This window comes from Oryzias melastigma, linkage group LG13 (genome assembly GCF_002922805.2).
Source record: "Oryzias melastigma strain HK-1 linkage group LG13, ASM292280v2, whole genome shotgun sequence".
Taxonomy (NCBI): Eukaryota; Metazoa; Chordata; class Actinopteri; order Beloniformes; family Adrianichthyidae; genus Oryzias; species Oryzias melastigma.
This window is the reverse complement of record NC_050524.1, coordinates 24943013-24957889: the sequence shown is the minus strand read 5'-3', so window position 1 is coordinate 24957889 and position 14877 is coordinate 24943013. Positions and strand designations below refer to the sequence as shown.

General features: G+C 39.4%; 1 protein-coding gene across 1 annotated transcript; it reads right to left on the bottom strand.

Moving 5' to 3' along the window:
• Positions 1-2463: 2463 nt before the first annotated feature.
• On the bottom strand, positions 2464-4154 carry LOC112136463 (retinol-binding protein 2). Its single transcript, XM_024258173.2, has 4 exons — positions 3999-4154; positions 3009-3187; positions 2838-2939; positions 2464-2583 (listed from the first exon to the last, which is right to left on the bottom strand). Exons 1-4 carry the CDS (start codon positions 4069-4071, stop codon positions 2533-2535), a joined length of 405 nt encoding a protein of 134 aa, XP_024113941.1. The 5' UTR covers positions 4072-4154; the 3' UTR covers positions 2464-2532.
• Between the last annotated feature and the right edge of the window lie 10723 nt (positions 4155-14877).

Genomic DNA, 14877 nt, shown 5'->3' with positions numbered 1-14877 from the left:
AATCAATTCAATCAATTTTTATTTTTAAAAATGACTTTTTTATGATTTTAGGAACTAAAAGTGTTTTACAATCAAAACAGACAGAAATTCGAATTAAAACCCACCCTTGCCTTTACCCTCCCCCACCCCCGTTCCTAGAATTAAAAACACCTATTCTTTATAAAAGAGACATAGGGCTTGGCTCTGCAATGAGAAAACAATATATTGCATACACAGCACCGATCAGATTCTCTCCACAGCCGCGAGGCGGCAATGCTGGACCCTAGCCGTCCCAGAAGAGCGAAAACCGCAAGCTAGCAAGCCCCGCCATAAAGGATCCCGCCAAAAATAAATAAATAAATAAATAATAATAATATTATAAGATGTTAAAATAAAAAAAAATGATGTGCTCAAATACATAAAATGGGAAGTTAATTAAATATATACAAAGATACATTATAAGAGTGCTAAAACTATTAAAAAAGCTGGTTGAGAAGGATAAAAATGTGCTAATAAATTCATATCTCTTCATTGAACCTTTTATTTTCTTAATTTTTTTTGTTTTTTATTTTAAAACAAAGTAACAAATGATTTTCGTTTATTGGTTGATGAACACTTCGCAAACCCTGTGCTTTTATTTTGAAGGCAGACCCATCCACTTCCTGTTTGAGAGCCTGTGGCTTTCTGACTTCACGTGCTCCTGTGTTTGGCTACGTGGATCCTGCAGACTTCCTGTGAGAGCAGAACCAGAGCCGGCAGAGAGGCTGAGGACAGACTGTTCCTGATAAGTCATGGAAAGATGCAAAAAACCGCGCGGAATTTATTAATATATATATATATTTTTTTTCTCCTGCATTTGTTAACTTAATTTTGAATGAAGTGTTTTTCTTTCTTTTTTCTTTTTTTTTTACATTGCATTCCATTACTTTGGCAGTACTAAAGTCCATCCTGTAGTGCATGTGTCAGAAGGCCCGGGGCCCTCCAGGTAATCCAACCCGGCCCTCCAGATCATTTTACTTTATTGTTCTTAATGGCCTGATTTTATCTTGGGGTTATTTCTAACTTGTATAACTTTGACAAAATATGTTTTTAAGGAGAGTAAAACATTGAAAGTTATTTAAGGTTTAAGTTGATTTATTCTGGAATAATATTCCTGCCTTTTATTATTCATAATTATGTTAAAAAGTTACAGTTTTAAAGTTTTACAAATTGGTATTTTGCTTGCTTTTTAGACTATTTTAGCATTTACTAAGATTGTTTTAGGCTATTTTGGAGTTTAGCTAATATTTCAGCTACATGCTAGCTGTTTTGGATAATTTAGGCTTTTTAAAAGTTTTTAAGCTATTTTGAAGTGTAGCTATTTTTCCGCTACATGCTAGCTGTTTTGGATAACCTAACTTTTTAAAATGTATTTATTGTTTTTAGTTTTTTATGCTAATTTGGCCTTTAGCTAATATTTAGATGGCTATCAACTTCAGCATCTTCAGCGGTCACATTCGTCTGACATCATTCACACTATCATTATCACAGCTAATGCTATATATCTAGTTCCTAATTATGTGAAAAGTTTCGATCTTAAAGTTTAAAAATATGTTTTTTTGTGTGTGTTCAATAAATGTTTATCCTGTTCGGATGTGTTTTGGATTTTGGCCCCTTGTGCAACTGAGTTTGACCCCCTGCTGTTGTGTCTCATCTGGAGAACAATAAAGTTTGGAAAAAATAATCAGGAGTTCCCATTCCCATAAGCAACACGCAACCTGAAACCTTCACTATGAGACAACAACAAACTCAAATCCGACCATCAAACGGATCTAAGGAAGCCTGTTTTTAAACTGGAGATGTAAAAAATAATCTGGGTTGGTTTAAGCGAGGGGTCTGCAACCTCTAACACTGAAAGAGCCATTTGGTCCAGTTTCTTACAGACCAAAACTCAGTGAGAGCCACTTTGTTTACAAAAATACACTTTAATTATGTTTTTGTGACCTTAATGCCATTCACTTTTTAATATGTAGTTTTAAACATTTGCAGTAGTTTAATTATAATATTTATATCAAATTTAGCTTATTTTACTGTTGATAGCATAAACGTTCCTTTCAAAATAAAATACTGTATAATCAGATTCTCCTGTCGCAGCAGATTAATTTAAACTAAAAAAAAACAAAGATAACATTTTCTATCATTGTGACTTTGGTCACTTTTTTCTTCAACAACATTGGTGTAATTTCCAATGTGAGGATAAAAATATCGTAGATTTAAATTTTACCATCATTTTGCTTAGTTATCATATATGTTAAATATCTAAAAAAAAACACACAAAAACAAACGCTATTTATTCAAATTATTAGCTTTTTTCTTCAAAGTTAGAGCCGCATGTGGTTCCAGATCTTCAGGAATAAGCAAAATGGAAAATAAATCCAATTCACCATATACATCTAATAAAATCCAGCACTATGCTTCATAGAGGACAAAATAAACAGAAATGTCTTTAAATTGTAATAAATCGTTTTATTTCAGTTCTCCACATTTAAAAAGACAACAAGAACTTGTTTTTTTTCACTTCTTCTTAAACACCTGGTGGCAGACTTTATCAAGAACCCTGATTTCCTGAAAGAGAAGGCACAGACCTTTAGACCTCAAGAGCAACTTTTCGCAATCAGGCGTATCTGATATCTTCGTATTTCTGATAAATGGACTTTTATCATTATTGCTCTTAGATATGAGTCCGGATAGCTGAAAAAAAACGTTGATTTGCCTCTTTGAAGAGTAAAGTTGTCAGGGAGTACCATGAAAATCTCTCTTCTTGGTTCATTTATCCACTTTTTATTCAAATAAAAAAATGAGTGTGGTTTTGTTCTTACCAGGTGCAGCTCCTCTCCGTCAATCCAATGTGTCCAGCCTCGGTTTTCCTTCTCGCCCTTCTGGACACACACCAGCTTGTCTCCATCCCAGGTAACCAGAGTCTGTGACATCACCACAGGGTCACACACAGCTCAGTTGTATCTTTGAAGGATTGGAAAAGCTCCTCCCACCTTGACTTTTCGGTTGTCCAGGCCCTTGGTGTGCTCCTCGAACTCCTCACCGACGGTGAAGTTGACCTCGTAGTTCCTGAAGGTGCTCAGAGTCTTGGTTTCGAACTTGTCTCCGTTTTGGACGATGACTTTCGTCTGATGCAAGTGGTTTGCTATCTTTCTGGTGGCAAAGTCAATGTCTGCGGGTCAGAAGCAGATAGGCGGCGGGTGAAATGTGCAATCAGCTTTACAGACATGCACTATGTTGTTTTTAATGCCCTCAAAGCAGAGTCCTTTCCAGATATTTCCTTTTTCCAAATCATTTTCCTTTGGCCAGAATATGTCCTAAATGTTTCTCTGTCCCATTAAGTGTTCCACACCGCCAAAGTTAAACACTTTATTTCTTTCTGTCACTCATCCCGGCTCTATCAGGATGAATAATCTATTCTACCCAGATGGAGGCGCTGCTGATTTCTTGGTCTTCTTGTGGGCTGAGTGCAGCGTAGTTGTTTAATAAATTGCAGATTGAGCCGTAAATAATGAAAAGTGTTCCTAAGGTTGATCAATGAGGCGCCAGAAGGAGAAGAGTCTTTTCTATTTTTTTCATTTTAAATTTGTGAGCTGGCCCTCTGCCTGATCCAGGACCAAAGCCATCCTTTTTCTTCTGCAAATCAGGAGGATGAAAATGCAAAAAAGACTCGATCAATATGTATTTGGCGTGGCAGCAGACAGCAGAGTTGGAGGTACACTGAGCCTGACAGCAGCTCAATAAGGAAATGAAGCATCAGCTCAGCACTCTTTTCTTTTTTTTAGCCTCCTCTCCCTCTCACTAATGAATGCGCCTTCATCCATCCTGTCACCCCCATGCCAGATTCTTAAAGTGCTCCTTCAATCCAGCCATGTCTTTAAATGTCATACTCTAACTGACGCCTGCTTTCATAAAAGCCTAGAAGCTGCTTCTCTCTTTTTTTCTGAGCAGTCTTTCATGCATTATGTGTGAGGTAGACTTACCGAGGGCTTTCATGACTTCCTCAAAGTTCTCGTTGCTCACCATCTCCCACCGCCCATTGTAGTCTGCAGGCATCTTGACAGGTGTAAGGGTGCAGGAGGACGCTCGGCTACAGCTCTGTTGTCAAACTGGAGACGGAGAGAGCGCCTTCGAGGGCCCAACCCCTTATATACACTCCATTTGTGCGCGCACGTGTTACCGCGCGCTAAAGGACAGGGTCCGTCTGATAAACCCTTCAGAAAGATGAGAGAGTTTGCACGAGGGCGTGGACGTTTTCACATATTGTTGCTTTGTGAACAGTTGGAACAGAAAAAAAAATCGACGTGAGATTGTTTGTTGGAGTTAATGTGCATGTCTCCCTTCATGCATTAAGCCCTAACACTCAGTGTACTGTGCATTTTCATTCAATCGCCATTCGCTCACAGCACGCCATCTCATGTGATTACTTCCTCTAATGGGCTCAAATGGGGGGAAGATGGAGGGAACTTTAGAGACATTCACAGACAGGATCAAACACATTTTCTGTCTGCTTTGGGTCTAAGTTTAAATCCACCTATTATAATTATTCTATTTAATTATGATTATGAAGTTTTTAACCAGAATCCCACAACCTAAATGTCTTAAAAAGCCATTTTTCATGTTGATTTGAAGCCTCTGTTTCTTAAATCTCCTCTGAGGGGGCGTGGCTTCTGGAGCTGAGCTGACTCAAAAACAGGATTTTTTCATAGGAGGGAGACTTTCAAATCCCTTTGTATTGAACTTTCTCTATGTTTTTATGACCTATAATACATCATCCTTCCACTGGGGGCAGTAGAAGGGCTTTTCTTGCTTCAAAATAACCGCCTCATTACATTTCTGGTTATTAAAAAAGTTTTGCTTATTTTCAAACTTTACGATGAGAATAACTCATCTTTTATCACTGATTTTTTAAACGACTACTTGCTGTACTGAATAAAATGCTAATTTTGTTCATTATTAATTCTTTATAATAAAGTTACACAATCTTGAGACAGTGAGCAAATAAGGTGCTTTTTCCCAGGACATTCATGTCAATATCTTTGCGTCTTAAGCGAACGTTGTTTTTAAGAAAAAACACCCAACGGATCAAAACTGATTTTATTTGTATCTCATTTAAAGTTATATTGCAATCTGTTTTTTGGTGGATTTCATAAAAGGGTTTAAATAACTTCCAAACTATAAAAGTTTCCTATCATTTTTTGGGTGCAGTGGGCTTCACAGGGTAAAACATATCTCTCACATATTCCTTGAACTCTGCAGAGTCCTCTCAGGCTCAGTGTGAGATAACAAGCTGCTGCTTCAGTCAGCTGAAGAGGCTTTATCAGCTCAAGTGTGAGAATAACTTGATACTATATTTACAAAGACAAGCCTCACAAATGTTGATGCTCTGTTTGGAGATTATCCTCAAATTGTTCAATTGTTCACGTCTCATTGACAACCAAACCTTCTTTCCCTTATTTCAGTCTGGATTCATCCAGCCCATTTGGATTCATTCAAAAAGGAAATGACTCCTAATAACATTGAGTGAGATCATTTTACGACGCATCACAATAGTAACGCTGACTTGTGATGATGGGGTTGTGGAGGGTCAAAGGTGAGGTAAGGTGCTTTTGTCATATCAACACTGATAAGATGAATGGAACCACAGTAACACTTTGACCCAGAGACACAACAGTTCTGCACTTTTCCTTCACCTCATCTGAACTTTGTCCAGCAATCATTCTGTTGAATTCTCTCTGGTTTTTACACGTTTTTTTAAGACTTACTAAAAATATTCAACCTTTTTGGATTGTCTCTCCTGTGGCTCACCTGCAACTTCCCTTGTTAGGCGTATAACCGCCTCTCTCTACAACACTGCAGACAGAAATCATGTGACTAAAAACAGATTTTCCCCACGTTAGAAAGATCTGGGTTATAAAACGCAGCATCAATGAATGGTCTGTGAGGCAAAAGAGAGAAAGATTAGTCCGGCTTTATCAACAGTAACTGGAGTACTTGTTTCTAACACGTTAGAAGTGTTAGCCATGTTAGCTTTTTCACAACACATATAACTCCCAATTATTGGCTGTACATGGGAACTGCACTGAGTGACCCCTCCCCCCTTACGTCCCAAACAGGAAGTATTTGCTGGTCCCAAGAAGCTAAAATCCCATAGACTTCAAGAGAAAAAGCAGTATTACTCTGTCATACTACTGGTCAGAATAATTCTTGCTTTGGTACATTTTTTTAAATGGGACATACCATGAGAAAACAACTTTTTGAGATTTTAAGTGTATTATACCCTTCATTTCTCTCTATAAACAACCCGTTCTCACACATTTCTGAGTAATCCTCTAAAAACCTGCGCTCTCAACAGCAGCCCCTCCCATACCCACGAAAACGAGCGGGTCCTCACGTGCTGATGTCACAGAGTGAGACCGCCCCTTTCAGGAAGAGTCTGCTCTGACAGCTCCGGCCCTAGTCATAAATCATTTGTTTTTTAGTGCTCCAAAGGTGGATATAGTTTACTCTGAAAGAATTAAGAAAATCATGTGATAACCCTTTAACATGTTCTTGATAATCTTATTTTTTCATGATATTTTTTTCTGTAGTGAAAGTTATTTAAGTTATAAACTCACCAAACAAATGCCTCAATAAAAATAGTGGTCTCGTGTCGGATGTTTAACCATTTGACAGATTCTTCTGAGCCCGCTTTCAGTATAAAGGGGTGTGGCAATCTAACGACATCACCATAGTGATCAGAGAGAGTGGTTATTGAAAATGTAGACTAAGTCTATCCAAATTCCTTCCCTACTCACTACATGATTCTCTAAACAGTGTGTTCTCCATTTTCTGTCTGAATCTACAATTCCAAAATCAAGTGCCCCAAGAAATTTCCCAGAAGTCTTTGCAAAAAACTAGCTTGCATCAATCCTCACTACATTAAAGAAAGAAGACCTTTATTATTTGTAGCTTCAAAGATTTCTCCTTGAAATGGGAAAATGTGTTACTTTGTTTTATTAGAACCTCAAAAAATGTATTTTTTTAATAATTAATTTATTAATTTTTCTGACAAAATTCTACATACATAAATTTAATAATAAAATACCACATTTCCCACAATTCATAATTAATTAAATCCATTGGAGTCTAACAAGTTTTGTGAAAACGTGTTTACTTTTTGTAAGTAAAGTTTTGTAAGTGTAAGTTTTTTTTTTTTAAACAGTCCCATTTTCAGGCTTTTAAGTGCGTTACAGTATGCCACGGAAGGTAATGTTTCTCCTTCAGAAGGTGGTGGAAACTAAATGGGTGGAGGATGAATTTATATTTCTTTAAAAACGTTAACAGTGTTTTTTGAGGCCATGAGAAATTCATATTCGCAAATAATGTGTCAATTCATTTTAAAATCACTATTATTGGTGAATGATAAATTTGCATTATTTTTTCCAAATTTAACCAATGTTTATTAGAGAACATGCTACAAAAAATATTGAATTAAAATATTTTTTAAACTTCCCTTTGCGTCAATTTGATATTGTAAAAACAGGTTTTTTGGTGAGGTTACATTTTTGTCATGCCATTCCTCGCTCTACCACACAGGGGCAGTGTTGCTGCACTCAAGAGGCAGCTCTTCCTGCTGAGCAGGAGCTAAACAGGTCTGTAGCCTGCAGTGTCTCACGTGCCATTAAAACCGAGATGACTCAGGGCTGCTGTACTCAGGGCTCAGTGGAGATTTTGTTTATCTTGTGAAGTTAAAAAAACGACTAGTTTTCATTAAAGAAAAAGGGAAACAATAAGATAAATTTTAAGCTTCGCCTTAAGACTTTTTGCATGACTTATCTGCTTCAGCCTCATACTTATAAGCATGATTTGAATATTCATTTCTAAATCCTACCCTATTATTCGTTTGAGTGCCCACACATGCACGGTGCACACTCTCACATCCTGTAATCTGGTCACATCTGTCTTTGTGTGCAATAACCATCGTTCAACATTTCTGCTGATATTGGATGTACATTTTTGCCTCCCAGCATGCATATCTGAGTCAGTGGAACAATGCTGGTGTGTATTGGTGCTGCAGTTTGACACACTTCAGAAAAATCGTATAATTTTCAATAGTGGAGACGACCCTGAGGGTTACGCCTGGTTCCCAATGGATGCGGAAGCGCCGCGAAGTGGCGCGGAACGGAGGCTACTTTCATTGGGCGCCCTTGTGTAAAGAAGTGTAGGCCTACTAACTACTTGATTCCTCTTGGTAGAAACATGGGGTAATATTTTTAGTTATTTGGTAAAAACAAAAAAAAGGAGTTCTAGCAGAAGTGTCTGCCGACCGTCTTGGAGAAATGCGCGTCTAGTGTGAATTACACTAGAGTGGATGCTGCGTGCACGCTGCTTCACGGCACTTCTGTGGCACTTATTCCACAGCGCTTCTTCTGCAGCGCTTCTTCTGCAGTGCTTCTTCCACAGCTCTTCCACAGTGCTTCCTCCGTGGCACTTCTTTCAGGGTGTTTCTGCAGTGCTTCTTCCATGGTTCTTCCACGGTACTTCTTCTGCGGCCTTCTTCTCCAGCTCTTCCACAATGCTTCCTCCTTTCTGCATCGCTTCTGCGGTGCTTCTCCTGCTGCGCTTCTTCCGCAGCACTTTTTCTACAATGGTTCCTCAATGTTTCTTCTGCTGCGCTTTGGCATCCAGAGTATACCTAGCGTTAGGCTTCTTCTTCCTGTAGCCCACCCAGCAGTATAATGAATCGAGCTCAACCTCAGTACAATTTCAATATGCCGTTTGTGTGATTCAGTTCAATTTGAGTCATTAGCATGACATTTAAACTAATGCTTTGCTTAGTCTTTCCATCCCCATGCAGCTCCCACGGGGGCTCCCACATCTCACTCATCTCATCCTCCTCCCCGTTGTTTTAGAGAACATCAAAGGTAAGATTAATCACTATCTTTAGAGGAGACGGATGACTGAGAGCAGACGGCGAGAAGCCCCCGCTTCTGCTTGCAAAGCCCTTCTCGTGGATTTCAGCAAAGAGCAGATATGTTTGTAATACATTTTCAGCCCTCCCATGGATTGTAATAGTGCTGCCTCTTGCGGGGCGCTTTGATGTCCCAGTGAGAATTGAAAGAGCCCCAATGTTCCCATAAAATTGAATGATGTTTTGCTTTTATCCTCTTTATTTGAAAAAAATAAAAATAAAAAGCTCAACACTAGTTCTGCATTTGTGTGAGCAGAAGAATAGGAGATTGCACTTACCAAGGAAATGTATTGCTTGCATACAAAGACTGATGCAGAAAACGACATTTTCCTACAAACAAGCTTTTCAATATAAAGCCGATCACAAAAGCTCCATGAGTGTCGGTCCATTCTTTACAGCTCCAACACTCATGAGCAGCGAGCAGTCTTTCAGAGTGCTGGAAATAATAGGTCTGCTGTTTGGACAGCCCCGGGGTCAACAGAAAAGACCCTTTTATGTGTCTCAAGCACATTCTCATGCTGAGGTACCTGTGGATGTGGAGCAGTCCGAGTCAAGGTCACCAGGGTGCGCTGCAGAGGTGAGGACCGCCCTGTCTCATGAATGTATGCATGTGCACACACTCTCAGCGCGGTTGTTTGTACATTTATGTATGCTAAAAGCCGCACCTTACTGGTGCATCCGTCCCCCGACCTGCATGCTGGGATCTAAAAGTACACTCTTCTCGCCATAAATCACATCTCAAGTTTCCACCGCCGTGTCATTCCGTCCCCCTGAGGGTCAACATCTCGCAGGGCTGACCTCCACCAATCAACATGAAGCTCCCTTCTTTGCTCGGGAACTTTGAGCTGAAAGTAGAGAAGAGGGAAAAGGGATGACGGTGTTCAATATTTCATGACTTCCTCTTGGTAACTCCAAACGGTCGGAACAAGACCTCGTTTTCGGGAGCAACTGCGGGACTGATTGCAAAAGCCAGAAAAGTTATGTGTTTCTCTTGATTTTTTGGCTCCTCAGCTCCAAAATAAGGCTGGATGGTGATGCATTATGCATTGCGTTTCTTATGTGGAGCTGGAAAGGGCTGTGGGTCCTGAGGGACAAGTCTGCAGAGGTGTCCAGATTCACATCGTGCACCAGAGGGCTGGGCAGGTCCAAATGATAATGGTACAAAAAATATACAGGCATCGCAAACATATTATATTTGTTCTGCACCCACTGGTCTACCAAACTAGACCAATCAATACAAAATGCAGAATTCTACTGCATGAGCAGATGTGACTGAGAAATAACTGTCTGTTTCTCAATGGAAGTCTATGAGACTTTGGCCTTTTTGCAACCAGCGAGTACTTCCTGTTTGGAACATAAGAGGGGAGGGGTTTGTCCAGTCCCTTACACAGTCAATTGTCCAGAGATAGAAAATCTAAACTTTGGTGAGCTCAAAGCGTCAACCAATCAGGGACTCCGCTGTCAAAGTGTTCGCTATAACCTGTGGTCAGCAGCTCTTAATTAATCTTTTAATCATTGTCCTATTATTCATTTTAACTGCATTTCATTGTAATTGCACGTTATTTCTATTTTAATTGTTTAAATTGTATTTTATTTCCTTGTATTGATGCCTTTTGGCCCAGGTCTCCCTTGAAAAAGAGATGTAGTCTTAATAGGATTTCCTGGTAAATAAGGGTTAAATAAAATAAAAAAGAAAAAAAAGAAAAAACGTGTAATTAGCATTTTGACTCTACAGATCGACCGAGTGGTCTACAATCTTGAAGTTTTGTTTGGGCCACCAGCGTAACCCGTACAGGTCAGCCCATTTTTCACCCACATACAGTAATTAATAATAAATCGGTGAATCGTGATGGCATGAGTCCTTTCAGCCATACATCTGCTTTACCATGCAGGTAAAGCAACATTTTCAGGACTTTCTGGTATGTTTATGGACAAACCCAGCAATGGGTGGCTGCTACATATTGCTGGCACCTCAAGGTCATTAACAGAGAATTCCTCTGCTTTGAATTGAACAAAACAAAGTAAAGGTTAAATAAGAAGGTGGACTTCCTGCGAAGTGTTGCCAGTATGGCGTGTACTTATTTGTGCAGTGTCAGGCTCATTTATGCAGAACGTTCCCTTTCTTTCTCCACTGCATGACTTTATTGGCCATGTTTTCCTCATTCTGCTGAAGCTGAATCTCCATGTCCTTTTGCACTGTCCTTTACATGTTTCCCATTCTCATTTGCACAGACTTGTAAGCTGTCAAACGGCGTGCTTATGTCGGCTTTGCTCCCTCGAATGAAAACGCAGGTTCTTTTTTTAGCCGCTGACAACATGAGGCGTGAAACACTTCCTGTTCAGACACATCTGACAGATCAGGAAAGCATGTCGTAACTTGTGAACTTGGGTTATAAAAGAGTGAGCAAAGGTATAATTCATTCCGTGGCAGTACAGTGAGTCAGGAGTCGGGGTAATGCGGTCTTCAGCTTTGTCTTTTTACAGAAATATTGTTTTTAGTTCTGAAACTGAAGAGAGTGAATGCCTTTGGAACCTGATTCATAACAGTTAACTCTGTGAAGCCTACACATGCTAATGAGGTGGGGGTCTTAAAAAATGTGTGCACCAAATAGGATGTTAAAATACTGCAACATAAAGACAAGTTGCCCAAATAATTGTTGGTAAACTCTGGGAGATAAACAAAGTCATTCAGAACATATTCTTTTGAGATAAATACAATTATTTGAACCATTTAGAGATTTCTGAGAACATCTTTTTTGGAAAACTAATGTACCACTTCATGAACCACTTGAACTCTGTAATATAGAAAAACATGAGCAATCAAACTCATCCTCTATAGGCAATGGCCAGTAGGTACTTGGTTTTTGGCTTAAGGGCACTGAAGAGAGGAATACTATGGAGTATTTTGTTGGTATTGTTTCTTCGAATTCCTTTGCAAAATCAGCAGCATTTTCCAGCACCACTTACATAAATAGAAATTAGATTCCTTTTTCCCACAAATATCACCTCATATACCGGATTGAAAGTCTCCCTCTGATGAAAATCCAGTTTTTTGAGTTTTTATCATGTCTGTGTGTCATTTTTCTTCTGAAAGAGAACAAATGTAATAATAAATCCTTTCGTTTTTTCATTTCCACATATTTCTCCTTTTAAATCTGTCAATCAAACTGTCTTGGACAGACTCTGTTTGAATGAATGATCTTCTTTCCATCAACAGCTCTGCTGCACATGCACTAAACCCTCATCTGTTCCTAGTGTCTAGTTCAGGTTCTGGAGAAGAGAAGATGGTATCTTCACATTGACTGCAGTCAAATGAGCCGCCGTTCACATTTCTGTGGTCAAATCAGCATCACTGGATTTTTGGTGTGAGTTTCATCCAATACTTACGGTAGCAGGACTGAGAACGCTGGAAAATCTCCACCAGACTCCACGGAGCTTCTTGATGTGACCACGGAAATGTGAACGGCGGCTCATTTGACCGCAGTTGGAAAGGATTGTAAATCAATGAAAGAGCATTTTGATGTTAGCTTTGATTATTTTATCAAGAACTCTGAGAAACCAATGATTGAATGTATTGATCACAGTCAATAAACATTGGAGAATTAGCTAAAAGAGAAAAACGTTATGTCTGTCTTGAGGGGTCCAGATGACCCCATGTTTAATGTAAACATGCCTAGGGTAGTACTTAAATGTTTGTAGGTGAGGAGCCGTTTCTGTTCTCTTAGACAGTTGTTTGCTGTATTCCAGTGGTCAGTGTTAGTCTGCGTTTCTGTTGACACAGACGGGGGAGAGAACTAAGGCTTAGAGGAATAAAGTCGGACCAACTGATGTGAGGCGATGTGGGAGGGGGGAGGAAGGCAGAGATAAATGAAGGAAGAGGAAGCTTATTATAATAGAGGTTATTTCACGTATATTCCACACTGTATGCACATTGTCCTTGCCTGTGATGTGAGGCGGGGGAGGGAAATGAGAAAAGTTTGGCCCAGGTTCACATCTAATTTCTTTTTACTTATTTGCTGTTTCCGCTTGTAAAGCTTTCAATCTTAGAGGCCTTAGGGGGGTGGGGGTCCAGATTATCTCTTTCGTTTAGAGAAAATGAGCTAAGCTGGAAGCTACATTACCTCCTCTGCTTTGTGTGAGCTCATTTTTCCCTCTCCACCATTAGTGTTCAAAGGCCATTTGGAGAAACACAGTGGAGTGCTACCATGTTCATCAGTAAGTGTCTGGCAGTCCTGCACTCAATTATCAGCAGAACAATATCGGTGGGATGATTCGGTCTTGGGTTTGTGTCTTTGTGCCAAAGCGGTTGTGCGAGGAACATTCTGATGGAGGTTTTAAATACAGCTCTCCCAATGAAAGCAGTCATTCATTCTCAAGACCCCAGCATTGTGCAAGTAGCATGGTGCTGTGTCATGTAATTCTAGGTTGTGTGAAACAATGCCATCAAATACATGATCTTTGTCTCAGACATAAACGATCTTAGACACATACGTGAAAGTTTGTGTGTCTGAATGAATTTTTACAACACTAAAATTAAAGTCACAGTTTTGCAAATCTGATAAACACAACAGAACTTTGCCAAAATGAAGACAAATGTCAGCAATAGGTGGTGGACCCAAAACGCAGGACAGGTGACAGGAACTCAAAACGTTTAATAAACAAACTGTAACATGACAAAAACTCATGGAGTAACAAAAATAGTGACCGAACAGAATAGAGCAGATGATCTGACAACGAGGGACTGAGAACTAGAAACATAGACACACTGAGGTAGATTAACTAAATGAAGACAGTTGTGGACGATTAGCATGAACATGGTGAGGCTGACGGGGAAAACAGGACATGACAAAAGAAACACAAAAACCCAAGCATAGAATCCTGACACCAAAGTGAGACAGCAACAGAACACATTCCTCAGGGAACAATGTCATTTTTCACTGTTTACACTTTATCCATGTATTATTTTCTAGAACTAGTAGACATATTACATATAGACATAAATACTTCTGACTCCACTAAATTTTGATGAACGATCTAGAAAGCAGCATTTTCTGCACTAAAGGGTCCATCAGGTGGTGATTGCTCATACTTTCTTCTTCCTCTGGAATAAGGTGTAATTTATTCCAGAAGAAGAAGAAAGTATGAGCAAAAAGCAATGCTTTAGACCACAAATTGCTACTTTAAAAAATATTTCCTTAAAAGAGTTTGTAAAATTCATGCCTGTGAGTTTATAAAGATGTTCATTTAGTCAGCAATGTTTGTTTTGGTCAACCGACTGTTAGCATTAGCCATCCTATGGGAAATCTCATTAAATATTAGTATCAGGCTAGCGGACTTTAGCTTTATATGCTAATTCGATCTATATTTTTATAAACTATTATTGATCTGTTAAGTTTAAATCGATTCAAATGGATGAATAGATTGTTATCAACCCAGCCTGAATTTGCAATACATATTGATATAGTGAAAATGTTGAGCAGCCGTGGTGCAGTGGTAGGGCGGTCGACTCCTGATCAGAAGTGAGCAGGTTCAACTCCCGCCTTGTCCCCCCATGTGTCTAAGTGTCCTTGGGCAAGACACTGAACCCTGAATCGCCTCTGGTGGGAGGTTGGCACCAGTGTTTGGCAGCGGAGCCACCACCAGTGTGTGAATGTGTGTGTGAATGTGTGTGTGACTGTGAAGCGCTTTGGGCCCTCGAAGGAGGGTAGTAAGCGTTATAGAAAAAAATAAACATTACTATGACAGCATAGCTCCCAATCTTGTAAGTAATACATAAGTAATACATACGTATTAGTGTATTTACATAACACCCAACCAAATATTCTGACAGTGTCATGGCCCACAACCAGAATTAACCAATTAATATGGTTCTCCAGATTTTTCAGTGTCGTTTGAAAAAAAAAAAGCCT